Below are 12,459 nucleotides of genomic sequence, written 5' to 3'. Positions count from 1 at the left end.
ACAGCTACCTGCGCACACAATCAGCTTTCCGTGCTGCGCATGCAGGAGAACGTCCGTAAAGTTAGGTCACACCGTCTACAGCTGTGAAATATGAATCCAGCTAGATTTCCATGGAATGTAATAATCGAAAAACAGCTCAAGTTTCCTTCTCCCTTTCCCCAACCACATTCGATATTCTTTCATTTCAATTAATTCATTCTAAGCTTTCTGACGCGAAACAATACGATAAACCGCTTTTTGTTTATCGTGAAGTCCATGAAGTTCTCTGCTAATAATTAATTAATTAGCCATTTTTATATTTTAAAAACTTTATTTACCTTTGTCCTTCAATCTTACAGATTTGTAGATCTCGTTTCATTTCACGTTTGAAACCATCAAAAATCCCATTATGTGTTCATTAACCGTTATAACATTAATTGAATCAAAATTCGCAGAAACTCATCAATTGCTCAAGTTTATAAAAACATTTTAATTATTTTTTTTGGTATAAAAAATCCTACGAATTGATCTCACTACACTCAAAGTGCTATGGAGACAAATTAAAAACGAAAAAAAGTACAATGAATTGAATTCATGAATAATAACATAAAGACATAATAAAATACGTGGTCTTGAGTGAGGAAATTTAACGAATCTCTATAACGAAATTTTGGCATTCTCATTTTGTGAAATTATTCCAAATATTTCCTCACAATGCTCCCTGGTCGCGTCAAGTCTTGAAATTTTCACATTTGTTCAATGTTCTCGTGGTCCTTAGCCTCAATTTTCACAGACAATTACGTAAAAAATATAATTGTGTAAGTGTCGAGTGAAAAACTATTTTTAGAAATTTTATTATGATTTGTTTTGGGTGATCGACTTCTCTCATTTTTTATTCTTGACTAGATTATTCAATAGACGTTTCTGAGCTGCATTATCTCCATTGATTTTGGGAATTTAAAACGTCATTGAGAAGTCATTTAATGTTAGCCAGAACACACCTCCGAGTGTTCATCCCAAGCAGAAACCTGAAAACAAGTAAATCACGCAATTAAGATGCACGGATAATTAATCAATTTAATAACTTGAGAAATTCAGGATTTTTTTATTTGCAATTGAGGGGAAATCAGCGGGCATTCAGTCGCATATGTTTTTTTATGTTTATTTAGCTCTAAAAACCATCCTAATGTCAATCCTAAAGACTTGTGAGAAATAAAACTTTCACTCCAAAACCAAAAAAAAAGATAATGGAATAGGTTTCAATCTTTTCTCTGGGTAATGGAGAACAAATATTAATGGAGTAATGATAATTACCTGACACTCTCGACTGCAGTACCACTGGTTTCCACAGCCAGCGCACACGAATTGTGCAGCACGCTCTTGGCACCCTTGACACCTCGGTGGTGTGTCCCTATCTTCTCGATTCTCCCTAGACGAGGTTCGTCTCGAGTCTCTCTCTTCTATCAATGAGTTATCCTCTTCCACATCCTCCTGCAATCACAAATGAACAATGAGTAAGGTTTAGTATCTCTAAAATTCTCAGGAGAATTCCCTTCATAATTGTACGAACATAAATTTCATTCGGAAAATGGAAAGCCAGAGAAAAAATTCAGGAACGTTCGAAAAAATTCATAAAAACTCTAATCCCAATATAGGAGTTCTCATGATATTAATGTAGAATTTTTGTAATAACTATTGTTATAAAAAATGACTGACTACTGCTTACCACATGAACAACATTGTTAGAATGAGAAGATTGTATTGGAGTATTCCCCACTGGAGTTATTGTGATTTCCCGTCTTGCCTGAAATGAAATGGAAAAGACGAATTGAAATAAAGAATTACGAATTTATGAATATGGGATGAGTTGTATTTGAAGACGCCTACGAAGTAAAATAAAAAATGTAATCCAACATTTTAACCAATCAGCTCACCTTCAGCACAACAAAAAAATATTCTTTAAACTTTCCGTCACAATCAAAATTATAATTGATAGATAAAATAAAGCAGGCTATGCCCATTTGCATTCACCGTAATAAAAAGAAATTAGCCCGAAAAATATCGATAAGATAAGGAAAAGTCGCCGCAGGGGATAAGTAACGAGTGCAAAACAAATAATCATTCACCTTAGAAGAATTGAGAAGATCGCTGATTGACACTCCACTGTTTCCCTGGAATCCCTGAACCATCTGAGCAACCTGCACCTGTCCCCTCTCCCTCTCAGGGGCTGTGAGTAGTTTGGCAAGTGTCGGTGAGAAGGTAGTGGGCCTTGGGCTGTGGCTCTTGGTCAAAATACCATGCAGTAAACTTCCACTTTGTCCCCCAGGTGTAGCAACTGGTCCAGCTGCCACAGGATGTAACGTAACGTCTGGATAATTTTGTGAATTTTTACCACTTGTTCCAGTTGTTTCTGACTGTTGTCTCGCAAATTTGGCAAATTGAAGATGAATATCTTTGTAATTAACATCAGGATTTGATCCAGACTTGCATGAATCTGTGCTGGATGGCCTGGAATCGTGAATGGTCTCGACAAATCCACCACCAGCTGCAAGTCCAATGTTCACGGAATTCCTCATTCTCCTGCCCCTTCTGGGTACAGTCTCAGGATGACGAAGTCTATGCTCAGCAATAACTGATCTGACATCGAGAAGTGGCCCCTGTCTGCCCTCGCCAATCTGTCTGGTGTCTAACTGAACGTCGAGAATTCTCTTCTGATGTTTTGGCTCCTGGGGTGGCTTTGCTGACACTTGGGAAACAGTCAGCTGTCGATTTTGAGATTTTTGGGGATGTACCTGGGGATCTGGTGATTTTTTTGTCGGAACCGGGGGCTCCTGAGGGGGCGGAGAGGCCTTGGAGGACTCAGTCGGAGCTGGGGCTTCCTGGGGTGGCACTGGGGCCTCCCAGTCTGGGGTCAGGGAGAGAGAGGCTGGGGGAATGCTCTCAGTTATTTGGCCGTTGGTATTCTCCAGGAAGCCCATCACTTGACGCTTTCGTTCGACTCGCAGGTAGGCCTCTTCCTTCAATTTCCTCATGGAGAGAATCTCGTTCCACTCCATCTCTTTTGCACGAGCCAACTCATCCAGAGCTTGGACCTCAGCACGTAGTTCATCAGCTCTAGTGGCTAGTTCCTCAGCGCTAATCCTGTCGCAACCAACCAAAGAGTCGATGAATCTCTCTCGCTGCTCGAAACATATCCTCTTAGGATTACCGTTTGAGAATGGATCCTCCGTTGATTTTCTCTTGCGTTCTTTACTCCTCGTCTTCTTCCTGATGTCGGTTGCCTCGTCATCCGATTGATTCTCCTTCTTCACTACTGTAGGGGTTGCTGTCTCTTCTGGTAGGGCAGCACCATTCTGACGATTTTGAGGTACTTTTGGAGAACTTCTCGACTCGTCTTCACGTTTTTCAGGCTTACCACTCGATGGACTCGATGTTGCACAGTCCATTGCGTGCATTTTATTTAAACTGTAATTAAAACAAAAATTAATTAATTTTTCTGCCGGAGAAAATATGGACATGAAATTTTTTTAATGAATTTTCGATCTTGTCATTTTCAAAATTATCTCCGCAATCGATGTTGTTTGAGGGGTTGACCCTCGCAGGTGGTTAACTCTTCATTTAATTGTAGTTAATAATATATATTTAAGTAGATTCACTTGAGTACAAATAAATCAAAATTGTTTTATTGGTTTTAAAGTGGAAGACCCTTGAAAACGTCTAGAGCTGAGGGTCAAACGACATTTTTCGATCACTTTGATACCCTTTGAATTCTTGAGGCCCTTCGCTTCCTCTCACGTGGTATGCGTGCGCGATCGGTTTCTCCTATTGCGCATGAATACTCGAATATAGCTACAACAAAGGATTAAGGGTCGTTTGACCCTCACATGGGAACAGAAACGTCTGTTGATTTTGAGGTTATTTTTAGATGAGGGTGAAATAGTTGTACGGGCAGATGACCCTTATTGGCGCTTAAGATTGAGGTTGAATGATCCTTTGGCCCTTGATCCTAACCCCCACTAGTAACTCCCCAGAGTTTTTGGTCCTCATCACTATCACCAATTAGTGACCTTCGAAACCATTTGACCCTCACCTAAACAAATTATCGTATTTCCCTTTAAGACCGAAAAATATTCGTCGTCATCGCCCCGTGAAGATGAATAAAAATATTCATAACTTTGAGCAGAAAATTTGCACAATTGACAGTGTTCTAGTGATTCTTAATTAATGACTACCTGTGCCGAAAAAAACCGAGAACATTTTCGCCAGTAAACTGACCCTCCGAACCTCACATTCCCAAGACGAAAGCAAAAAAAAAAGAGTCAAAAGTCTCCAATGATTTCACCAGAAAAAATAATCCCCTGTCAATCCCGACGTCCTGGCCACGTCCTCCATCAGTCTCACCCCTCAAAACCCTCCATCAATCCACAAACAAAACTCAACCTCAATTCCCTCAATTCTCCCAATCCCGCATAAAGAAAAAAAAAAGAGAAAAATACACATGAGATAAAGATGGAGGATGTTAGCAACCAGCGCCAACTAGAGTTCGTTGCACCCCGGCGACGTTAGCAAGTTTTGGTGTCATCGTATTTTCCTCTCGTACTCCTCAAACAACTCTTCAATCTCCAGATCCCATTGTTCCCCACTCACTTCAATATTTTTTACATATTTATCACAACAATTGAAGATCAGTGACAGACAAAAGGAAACGGGGGATGATAATGCCTAGGTGATGATTATAATGATTAACTCCCTCTCCTGTTACACCGGTGAAAAGTGAAAGGGAATTTTGTCGTCGATAAGGGACAGCACTAGTTACGTACTTGCCGCTGTACTAGTCTAATCGTGACTAGTAGCGTCATCAAGACGCCTTAGGTATTGCCCTGATGAAAACTAGTGGGGGACATGTACACGGTTTGTTAGAGAGGTCAAAGACGAAGGCGAACCGGCGAGAGTGACTTTCGATTTAGAATTAAGGTAAATTGTTGGTATAGGTCGAGATGAAAAAAAATTTCTTTTTTCATGATTTTGCTATCAGTTTTGTTGAAGGACGTTTGGAGGGGATTAGTGCAGCGAGTTGTGGAGGTTCGTGGGATTTTAATTGATGTTTGGGGGACATTATCTCGAAAATGGTGGGTTCTAGGAGGAGAGTTTACAGATGTTTTGGGGGAGATTTAATGTCTCGCGACATTTTTTTATTAGAACTAATGAATCGTTCATAATTAGATAATTAGCAGGAAAGAGGTGCCTTCATAAGCCTTTGAGTCGACATTTGAGGCGAATTATCTCGGAGATGGGGTAGGAAATTTCGTTAAAGATTGTTTGGAGGAAATTCAACAATCTCCAAAAGGGGCTTTGTGTTTTTTTCCTGGGATATATAATTGGTAGAAAAACTGTGGATCAGTGGGATTAATCTAAATCTGGTCGTGGTGCCGGAGGGTCGCTTCACCCCCTTTAAATAATGAATTGATCTAGCAATATTGATATCAACGCCCAAATGGTCTCATCGCACCTATTTTCTTCATAACCTATTTATTCATAACCAAATATCACCGTTCAAGCTGTTCTTGGAGATGCTTGACGCCCTTACACCCAAAAACCTCCGTCCATAACTCACCGTGATGCTGGTTTGAGCCCGAGAGCAAGCAGCACATCAATGCCCGCCATTTTCTGCTGTTCAGGGGACATTTTCTGCTGACAAATAGGTCCATCATCATCGTCAAATTTTTTGTAGTATCTCATTCCCTCGTTGGCATCGTGAATTCTCTCGTCCCCGTATTTTCCCTCTTTACCATATTTACCATGTGCGACCTTGAGAATTGACCTCTTGGCGTCCTCAACAAGCATCTTCGTCACCGGCTGCACATTAACGGGCACACCAATTGTTGGTACAGCACCTCTGCGCAGTCTGCTGCGCACCGGAAGTCCAAGAACAAGATGCTCCATGTCTTTCTCGTACGAATCATTCGTAAAATGTAAAGAGCATATACGCGCTGTCTGTATGTTAAATGGTACATCGCCATTAGACAGGGGTGGACGTCCGCAGGCGCGTACCCATCTAGCACGTACTTCCGGTATCTGGGGGAATCGATGGTAACGGATACGACGGCCACGAGTACGTCGGTGACTATTTCTACATGTTGCTACTGCACATTGAGGCATTTTTTCATCAACAATCGATAAATTATCGAAAAAAAAAATTATCTCAAGATGATTATCCAAACAAATAATGGCACAAAAATGTTTCAACAATCTTTTGGAAAGTATATATCGACGGTGATTATCACGAGAACTATGTCGTTATCTCCTGGAGCACATGAATCCTCCGGCTGCGGAAGTGGACGATAGATTATCTACGATGATAATTATTTCTCCTAATTATTTGGAAGATTCTGTGATTATGTCCAAAAATATTCTGTGGCGAATTATCTTGGCTATTTCATCTCAACAGCGATGAAATTGGATATGAAATTCACTAAATGATGTCCTGACATTTTCCACTCAAAATTGTCGCAAATTTTCCAAAGGAGTATCTCAAAAATAACAAGAGATTATCTGAAAATTATCACGAGTTAAATGTCCAGTCTTATTTTACTCCACTACAAAATTAATCTCAAATGAAATGCCTGAGGTATTATCTTCTCATCCTCACGATTATCTCAATCCCCCTAGAATCCATTCTCCCTTCTCCATAAATATATTTTCCTCAATAATCGTTGACGTCAGGGCTTGAGGCCCTCCCAGGTCATCCCTTCCTCCGATTCACTTCACCCAAAAAATAATCGAGATTATCACTGGCTCGTGACAATGTTTGAACTTGAATGTCTCCAAAGATAATGGAGATAAGGTACCATTTTGGTGAGTGTTCTGGATAAAAAAAAAAAACAGCCCACGAGTTCAATGATCCACCAAAATGTTCACCACCCGATTCCACTTGATCACCAAAAATCATTTGCCATGAATGTTCATTACCAACAAGCACCTGGAGATGATTTTGCACTAGGTTAGGAACTGTTGTTTACACGAAATTATCGCTCCACACGTGACGTCACACTTTCACTTGTACAAAAACTACCCCTGAAATATTTCAGTGGCTTTGGAGGAGTCACAATTAGACTTTATGAATCACTTTGGCACTTTTTAATCGTTCACTGGAGTCACGAGGGCCCCGGAGAAGAGCCGGAGTTGTAGCTTTTACAACTGGAATAATGAATATATATATATTTTTTTTTAAGAGAAGAGTCTCTCTCGCAGCTGCGTGCTCGCCTCGTGTCTGAGGAAGCGAGCCACCGTGAACCGGTGAACCAATGATGTTGGGGACTCTGTGTGGCGGCACCGAGACCAGGGGCGCTCAGGGGTTATGCTGGGGAGGGGGGAATCAAGGGTAGAGGGGAGAAGAGGAGAGGCGGATGATTTTTTTTTTGTTGTTTAATCTAGAATGTTTCATTGAGGAAATCAGTATTTTCAGGAGCAACTGTGGTTGAAAATTCTGAATGGAGGGGGCCGGGAGGGCTGATGATGGTTGAGGATTTTTGGGGACTAATTGAGACGTTGAGAGTGGGAAATTGAAGACGTTGAAGATTTTTTTCAGGTTTAATTGATATTGGGGTCGACGTTTGACTAGAAATATCTTGATAATGGATGGGTCTAGACGAAAATCTTATTCGACCTTTTGTGCTGGAAATTAAATTCTTCAAGATAAATATATTATGGGATTTTTTGGCAGAAACCGATGGTTTCTGGGATAGCTGAGTGATTGTCATAAGAGATGATTCAAATTTCGTTGGAATTATGTGGGTGACCAGATGGTTGAGATGAAACGTCATTAAATATTTTTGGTGGAAAATTCGGCCCTCGTCGAAAATGTCTTCTGACCCAATCATCAGAACGATTTCCATCGACTTCTAAAATTGAAAGTCGTGGAAACTTCATTAGAAAATTCTAAAAAATTCATTTACATTTCAATTCAATCATCTCCAATAAATCAGTCTGTCCTCCAGCAATTTAACTCGTTCTTTATCCTTGTTTTTGAAAAAATAGCAGAAGCGAAATTAAATAAACAGTTGCATCTCCTTTCCCTTTTATTACTCCCTTTGATGGGGAATTTTCTCTCCTCGGTTTTTCGCGTCAGAAATACAAGTGAAGTTAAGGGCAACCACCCCCAGTTGGTCTCACTACATGGTGCTTCACGTGGGTATGAAAGTGAGAGCGAGAAGCAACAAAAAGGGAGGGACGTGGTCCCTTCATCCTTGAGGTGGGGCTTTCGCTCGTCAGATGGAGAGAGAAAGAACGAGAGACAGAGGGAGAGAGAGGATGAGATGGGACAAACCCCACTGCGTTTCTCGTAGGATCAATACCCGACCGAACCCCAAGTTCCACCCCTGCCACGATCCAATATCCCCTTCGCCCCTTCACCCTCCCCCTTTTTCATGGTGAATGCAGCCTGGAGAACCCAGAGGCTCCGAAACTTCCAGCCTAGAGTGTTGAACTTGGCGAGAATATTTCCGGCTAGAACTTTTTTCAAGATGGAGCTTTAGCAAACGAACATTTTAGACATTTTTTAACCCTGAGGATTCAAAAAAATTCACATAATGAGGGGCCTTTTTCGTTGGGACTTTGTCACGATAAAGATTCGACGTAAATGGAACCTCTGGATGACTCTAGTCCTTAGAAATTCAATGCTCTACAGAAGTGATTTTATGACTCTATCTAATATTTCCTGAGGCGATTTTATCAAAAAAGGAATGACAATGAAGAGTCATTAGATTTTGGGGTCGATGATGTGACCCTGGAAAGGGACATTCTGGACAACCTGGAGGTTTTAAGATCCTAAAAAATTAACACGATGATTAATTCACTGTCTGGAAGTAACAATTCGTGCAGAAATGATGAATTTTAATGAGCAGATTGAAAGTGGATTTCTGCCTGGGGATTTCTGGAGATCGGTAGCACATTGATTGGACCCTTCTACCATTTCTTCAATAAAATAAACTCATTCCATTTGAAATGAACAATATATCCTTCCTAATGTTTCCCGAGAGTGTTCCCTAGTCGATCCGCCATTTAATTTCATCAAAAATACTCCTGAACCATCGGTGGATAGCCAGGAGTCGCCAAAAATCTTGAAATAATCGGTTGAACGTGAATTTACGGGTTTCCAGGTACCAAAACTCGACCTTTTCAGGCGGCATCGAGGGGTTCGCCAGGTTTCGGACTCAAAAGGAGACCGATGAGGAATAAAAAAAATCCACGACAGACCAACGAGTGCGAGAGAGAAGCAGTTAAACTGGGACCAAGACATCTGGCGTCAGGACAAAGGGAAGTTGGAGGCCAGAAACCCGAGAGAGGTCCATTTTGGACGATACAGAGAGAGACAGAGGGAGAGGTAGAGGGGAGAATTCGTGTAGGCAATGTGAGTGGACGGGATGCGTTAACGACCAACCCTGGGCCAACGGTACCGTTTCTATGGTACCGCTCTCTTCTCTTCTGGATTATGAGGCGAATAAGGGGGGAAAAACGGAGGGATGCGACAACCAGACGTGCCTCGAGGGCTTAAAATATATCCCCAAAGACTAAACAATTTTCGTGGCTTTTTTTAAGGGAAAAGTTTCCTTCAGATGATGATTTTTATATGATCCTTGTTTATTCATTGAGAATTGACGTCACCTGGAGTTTTTGGAGAATTTCTCGAGTTTTTTCTGGTACCAAACGTTTACTTTAAAGGTTTTATATTCGCAATACGTCAAACCAAGTTTAACGAAAAATGGAAATAAGCTGGAGCTTTTGGTGAGCCTCTTAGAGCTGCAAAGATTGCAAAATGATGGTGATGATAACCATCTCGAGAGATTAGAAATTGACAAAGGGTTCTCTGCATAATTCCCTCTCTCCCAAATTTCAAGATATCCACAGGAAAATTATTAAAAATAATTCACGAGAAGATACGATCAGAATGAAAATTTCCTTTCAGAGCATTCTACCAGAGTAAAAAGCCTAAACAGTCTTCATGGAGCTCTCATTGCTCTTCCCCTCCCCCCCCCCCACCACATTTCAGTCGCCTTTTGCACAATAAAAATTACACACGACACACGCGTCACAATTGAAACCCTCGCCATTCCGAAAAGGTAATTAATTAGTGAAATTGAATGCCCATTGGGAACGAGAAATCGGTCAGAAGAATCTCCTCCAGTGTTATTTCTTGAATTGGTTTGTCTGGCTCTTCTTCAGATAATAGATTTAATTCTCAAAAATTTATTCTATGGACTTCTCAGCAGTATTTTTCCAACTATTTTTTTCCAGCTCATCTCCCAAATTAAGAAATAATATTATTCGTGAAGGGACATCGTGCAATTAATTTGTAGTATCAATGAACTCCATCATTAAGTTAAATTTTTGTTTTCAATTATAATTATATCGATCTCGAAATAATTATGATCAAATTCCTCACCATTTGATACTCCTCTTTATGATGTTGGTGACAATTCTCTGTGACTTCCTGGTTGACTGTGGAGCACCATCCTTGGCTGTATTTTTTCCCCCATTGTTGGAGGCATCATTTTCCTTAGCTGATTTTTCGATCCATTCGGCGACCGAATCCTTCACAGGTACATCAAGAAGCTCTTCATCATTGAGAACATCACCAGCAGCAGTCGCCGGTCCCACAATGCCTACTTCCGGTTCCTCACTGTCACCCTCACCCGAGATTTTTTCGCACTGCAAATTTTTCTCCCGAGTTTTCTCATCGTCGGTGGGTAACGTCGGATTTATCGGCGTTTCCGGTTCTTCCTTGGGTTGTGGAGACTCCGGAATAGGTTCTTTGGGATCGGGAACATGTTTATTGTCCTTGGGGGAATCGAGATCGCTCGGTTTTTGGGGCGAGACGGAGACTGAGGCGTCTCGGTCCTCGGAATTAATGGTCATTGGATTATCCGACATTCCTGCTCATCGCTGATGACCAAGAAACCTGTTTTATTAAATCTAGAAATTTTTTATTTGTCAAGGGCGAATATTCAATACAATGATGGTTTTTTTCTTTCCTTTTAGCTAAGGGTTAGATGACGGAAAGGGTCAAAGTGCTCTTTGGGTTCAAATGTTTATGAGAAACCTCAAACCACTCTCAGGAGTCTGAGGCTCTTGAGAGAGAGAGAGAGAGGCACTGGTGGAAGGATCTCATAGTTCATAGGTCATAGGTCAAATGTTCTTGAGAGGCAGCCGGTTGCCGAAAGGGTTAAATGATCCTCAAGGGTCGAGTAACATGGAGATTAGGGGAAAGGTTAAATCAGCCTGACCCGTACTATCTCTGACCCTTGTCTAGAAGGAAAAAGAATGAGAGTTCTACCTTCATTTTTGATTGAGAGTTAAAGGTTTATGAAAGTGGAACAGGTATCCGAAGGGTCAAATGCCCTTGACGATCACAAGACAATCTAGAGAATAATTGGATTATAACGTCAACTAATTAAATGGGTACCCATAATGAAACTGGTCCTTCAACTGTGGAAATCCCAAAAGGTCATCAAAACTTTAGGTCGTCTCGAGTGACCCTTACCGTATAAAGGGGGCTAAAGCTCAAATAAAAAATCTTGAAATCATCCCTTCTGAACAATTTTATCGACCTGCAGAATTTACCGGCTTTATCGGCATTTTTCCCCGTCGGTAATCCCCTTAGCCAAGAGAAAAGAGGTTATGTTCCTTCTTTTTATTTACCAGAACTCCGGAAAGCCCCGAATCCAAAAAAATTTACCAATGCCCCCTCCCGCCGGGGGACTCCTTCACAACGTCAGGATCCTCACACCTCTGAGGAACACCATGAGTCCTTCGAGAGATTCCTCCATCCAAAAAACACCGAAAAAACCCTGTCCTTGTCGATAAAATCCGAAAAACTCGAAACGCCACTTTTTCACTCGAAAAAAAATCAAAAATATCTCAGACACTTTGTAACAAAGATTTGTTAACAATTTTCATTGTTTCTAATCCTAGAAACGATTCCAGAAATCTTTTCACTTGTGAAAAACTGTTTTTTTCACCACTAGATCAACTTTTTTCACTTGACAATTTTTTCACTCATTTCGTCTCACGAATTTCCAACGTCGAGGGTCAGACTTCATTTTTCACAAAATGAAAAACACAAAAATGGGATATAATCACAGCAGTAGTTTCGTAAACATGGAAAATAGAAAGTGAATGGAATTTTCAGACTAGAAAAAATGGTCGGAGTGAGACAGAGAGAGAAAGAGACTGAGAAGAATTAAGCGAATGAACCGGAACTCAGAAAAAAAACACTTGGATTGGTGATGTGGTGGGAAAATTTATTCCCAGATGATGACAAAATTTTTGAGGGTACAAGGGGTTTTTGCGAGATTTGAAGGATATGAGAACGATGAAAAGGACGAAAATGCGTACGAGAAGGACTAGGGGTACCAGGACGACACGAAAATTCCACGGAACTGTCCTTAACTGCTTGATTGCGAGGGGGTAGTGACCTCTGGT

The 12,459-nt window shown here is 40.9% G+C and overlaps 1 protein-coding gene across 6 annotated transcripts; it reads right to left on the bottom strand.

Annotated features, from left to right (window-relative positions):
• Nucleotides 1-290: 290 nt before the first annotated feature.
• On the bottom strand, nt 291-12,447 carry LOC135160269 (uncharacterized). Of its 6 annotated transcripts, XM_064116638.1 has the most exons (7): nt 12,373-12,391; nt 11,677-12,071; nt 10,421-10,950; nt 2,106-3,444; nt 1,706-1,783; nt 1,294-1,470; nt 291-1,007 (listed from the first exon to the last, which is right to left on the bottom strand). In XM_064116638.1, exons 3-7 carry the CDS (start codon nt 10,906-10,908, stop codon nt 966-968), a joined length of 2,124 nt encoding a protein of 707 aa, XP_063972708.1. In that variant the 5' UTR covers nt 10,909-10,950; nt 11,677-12,071; nt 12,373-12,391; the 3' UTR covers nt 291-965. The 6 variants fall into 6 exon arrangements, with proteins under 6 accessions (XP_063972708.1, XP_063972707.1, XP_063972710.1 ...); XM_064116637.1 differs by having other exon boundaries at nt 11,677-12,447; XM_064116640.1 differs by having other exon boundaries at nt 10,421-10,936; nt 11,677-12,447.
• Between the last annotated feature and the right edge of the window lie 12 nt (nt 12,448-12,459).

This window comes from Diachasmimorpha longicaudata, chromosome 3, assembly GCF_034640455.1.
Source record: "Diachasmimorpha longicaudata isolate KC_UGA_2023 chromosome 3, iyDiaLong2, whole genome shotgun sequence".
In the NCBI taxonomy this organism is placed as follows: domain Eukaryota; kingdom Metazoa; phylum Arthropoda; class Insecta; order Hymenoptera; family Braconidae; genus Diachasmimorpha; species Diachasmimorpha longicaudata.
This window is presented reverse-complemented; position numbering and strand designations above follow the sequence as displayed.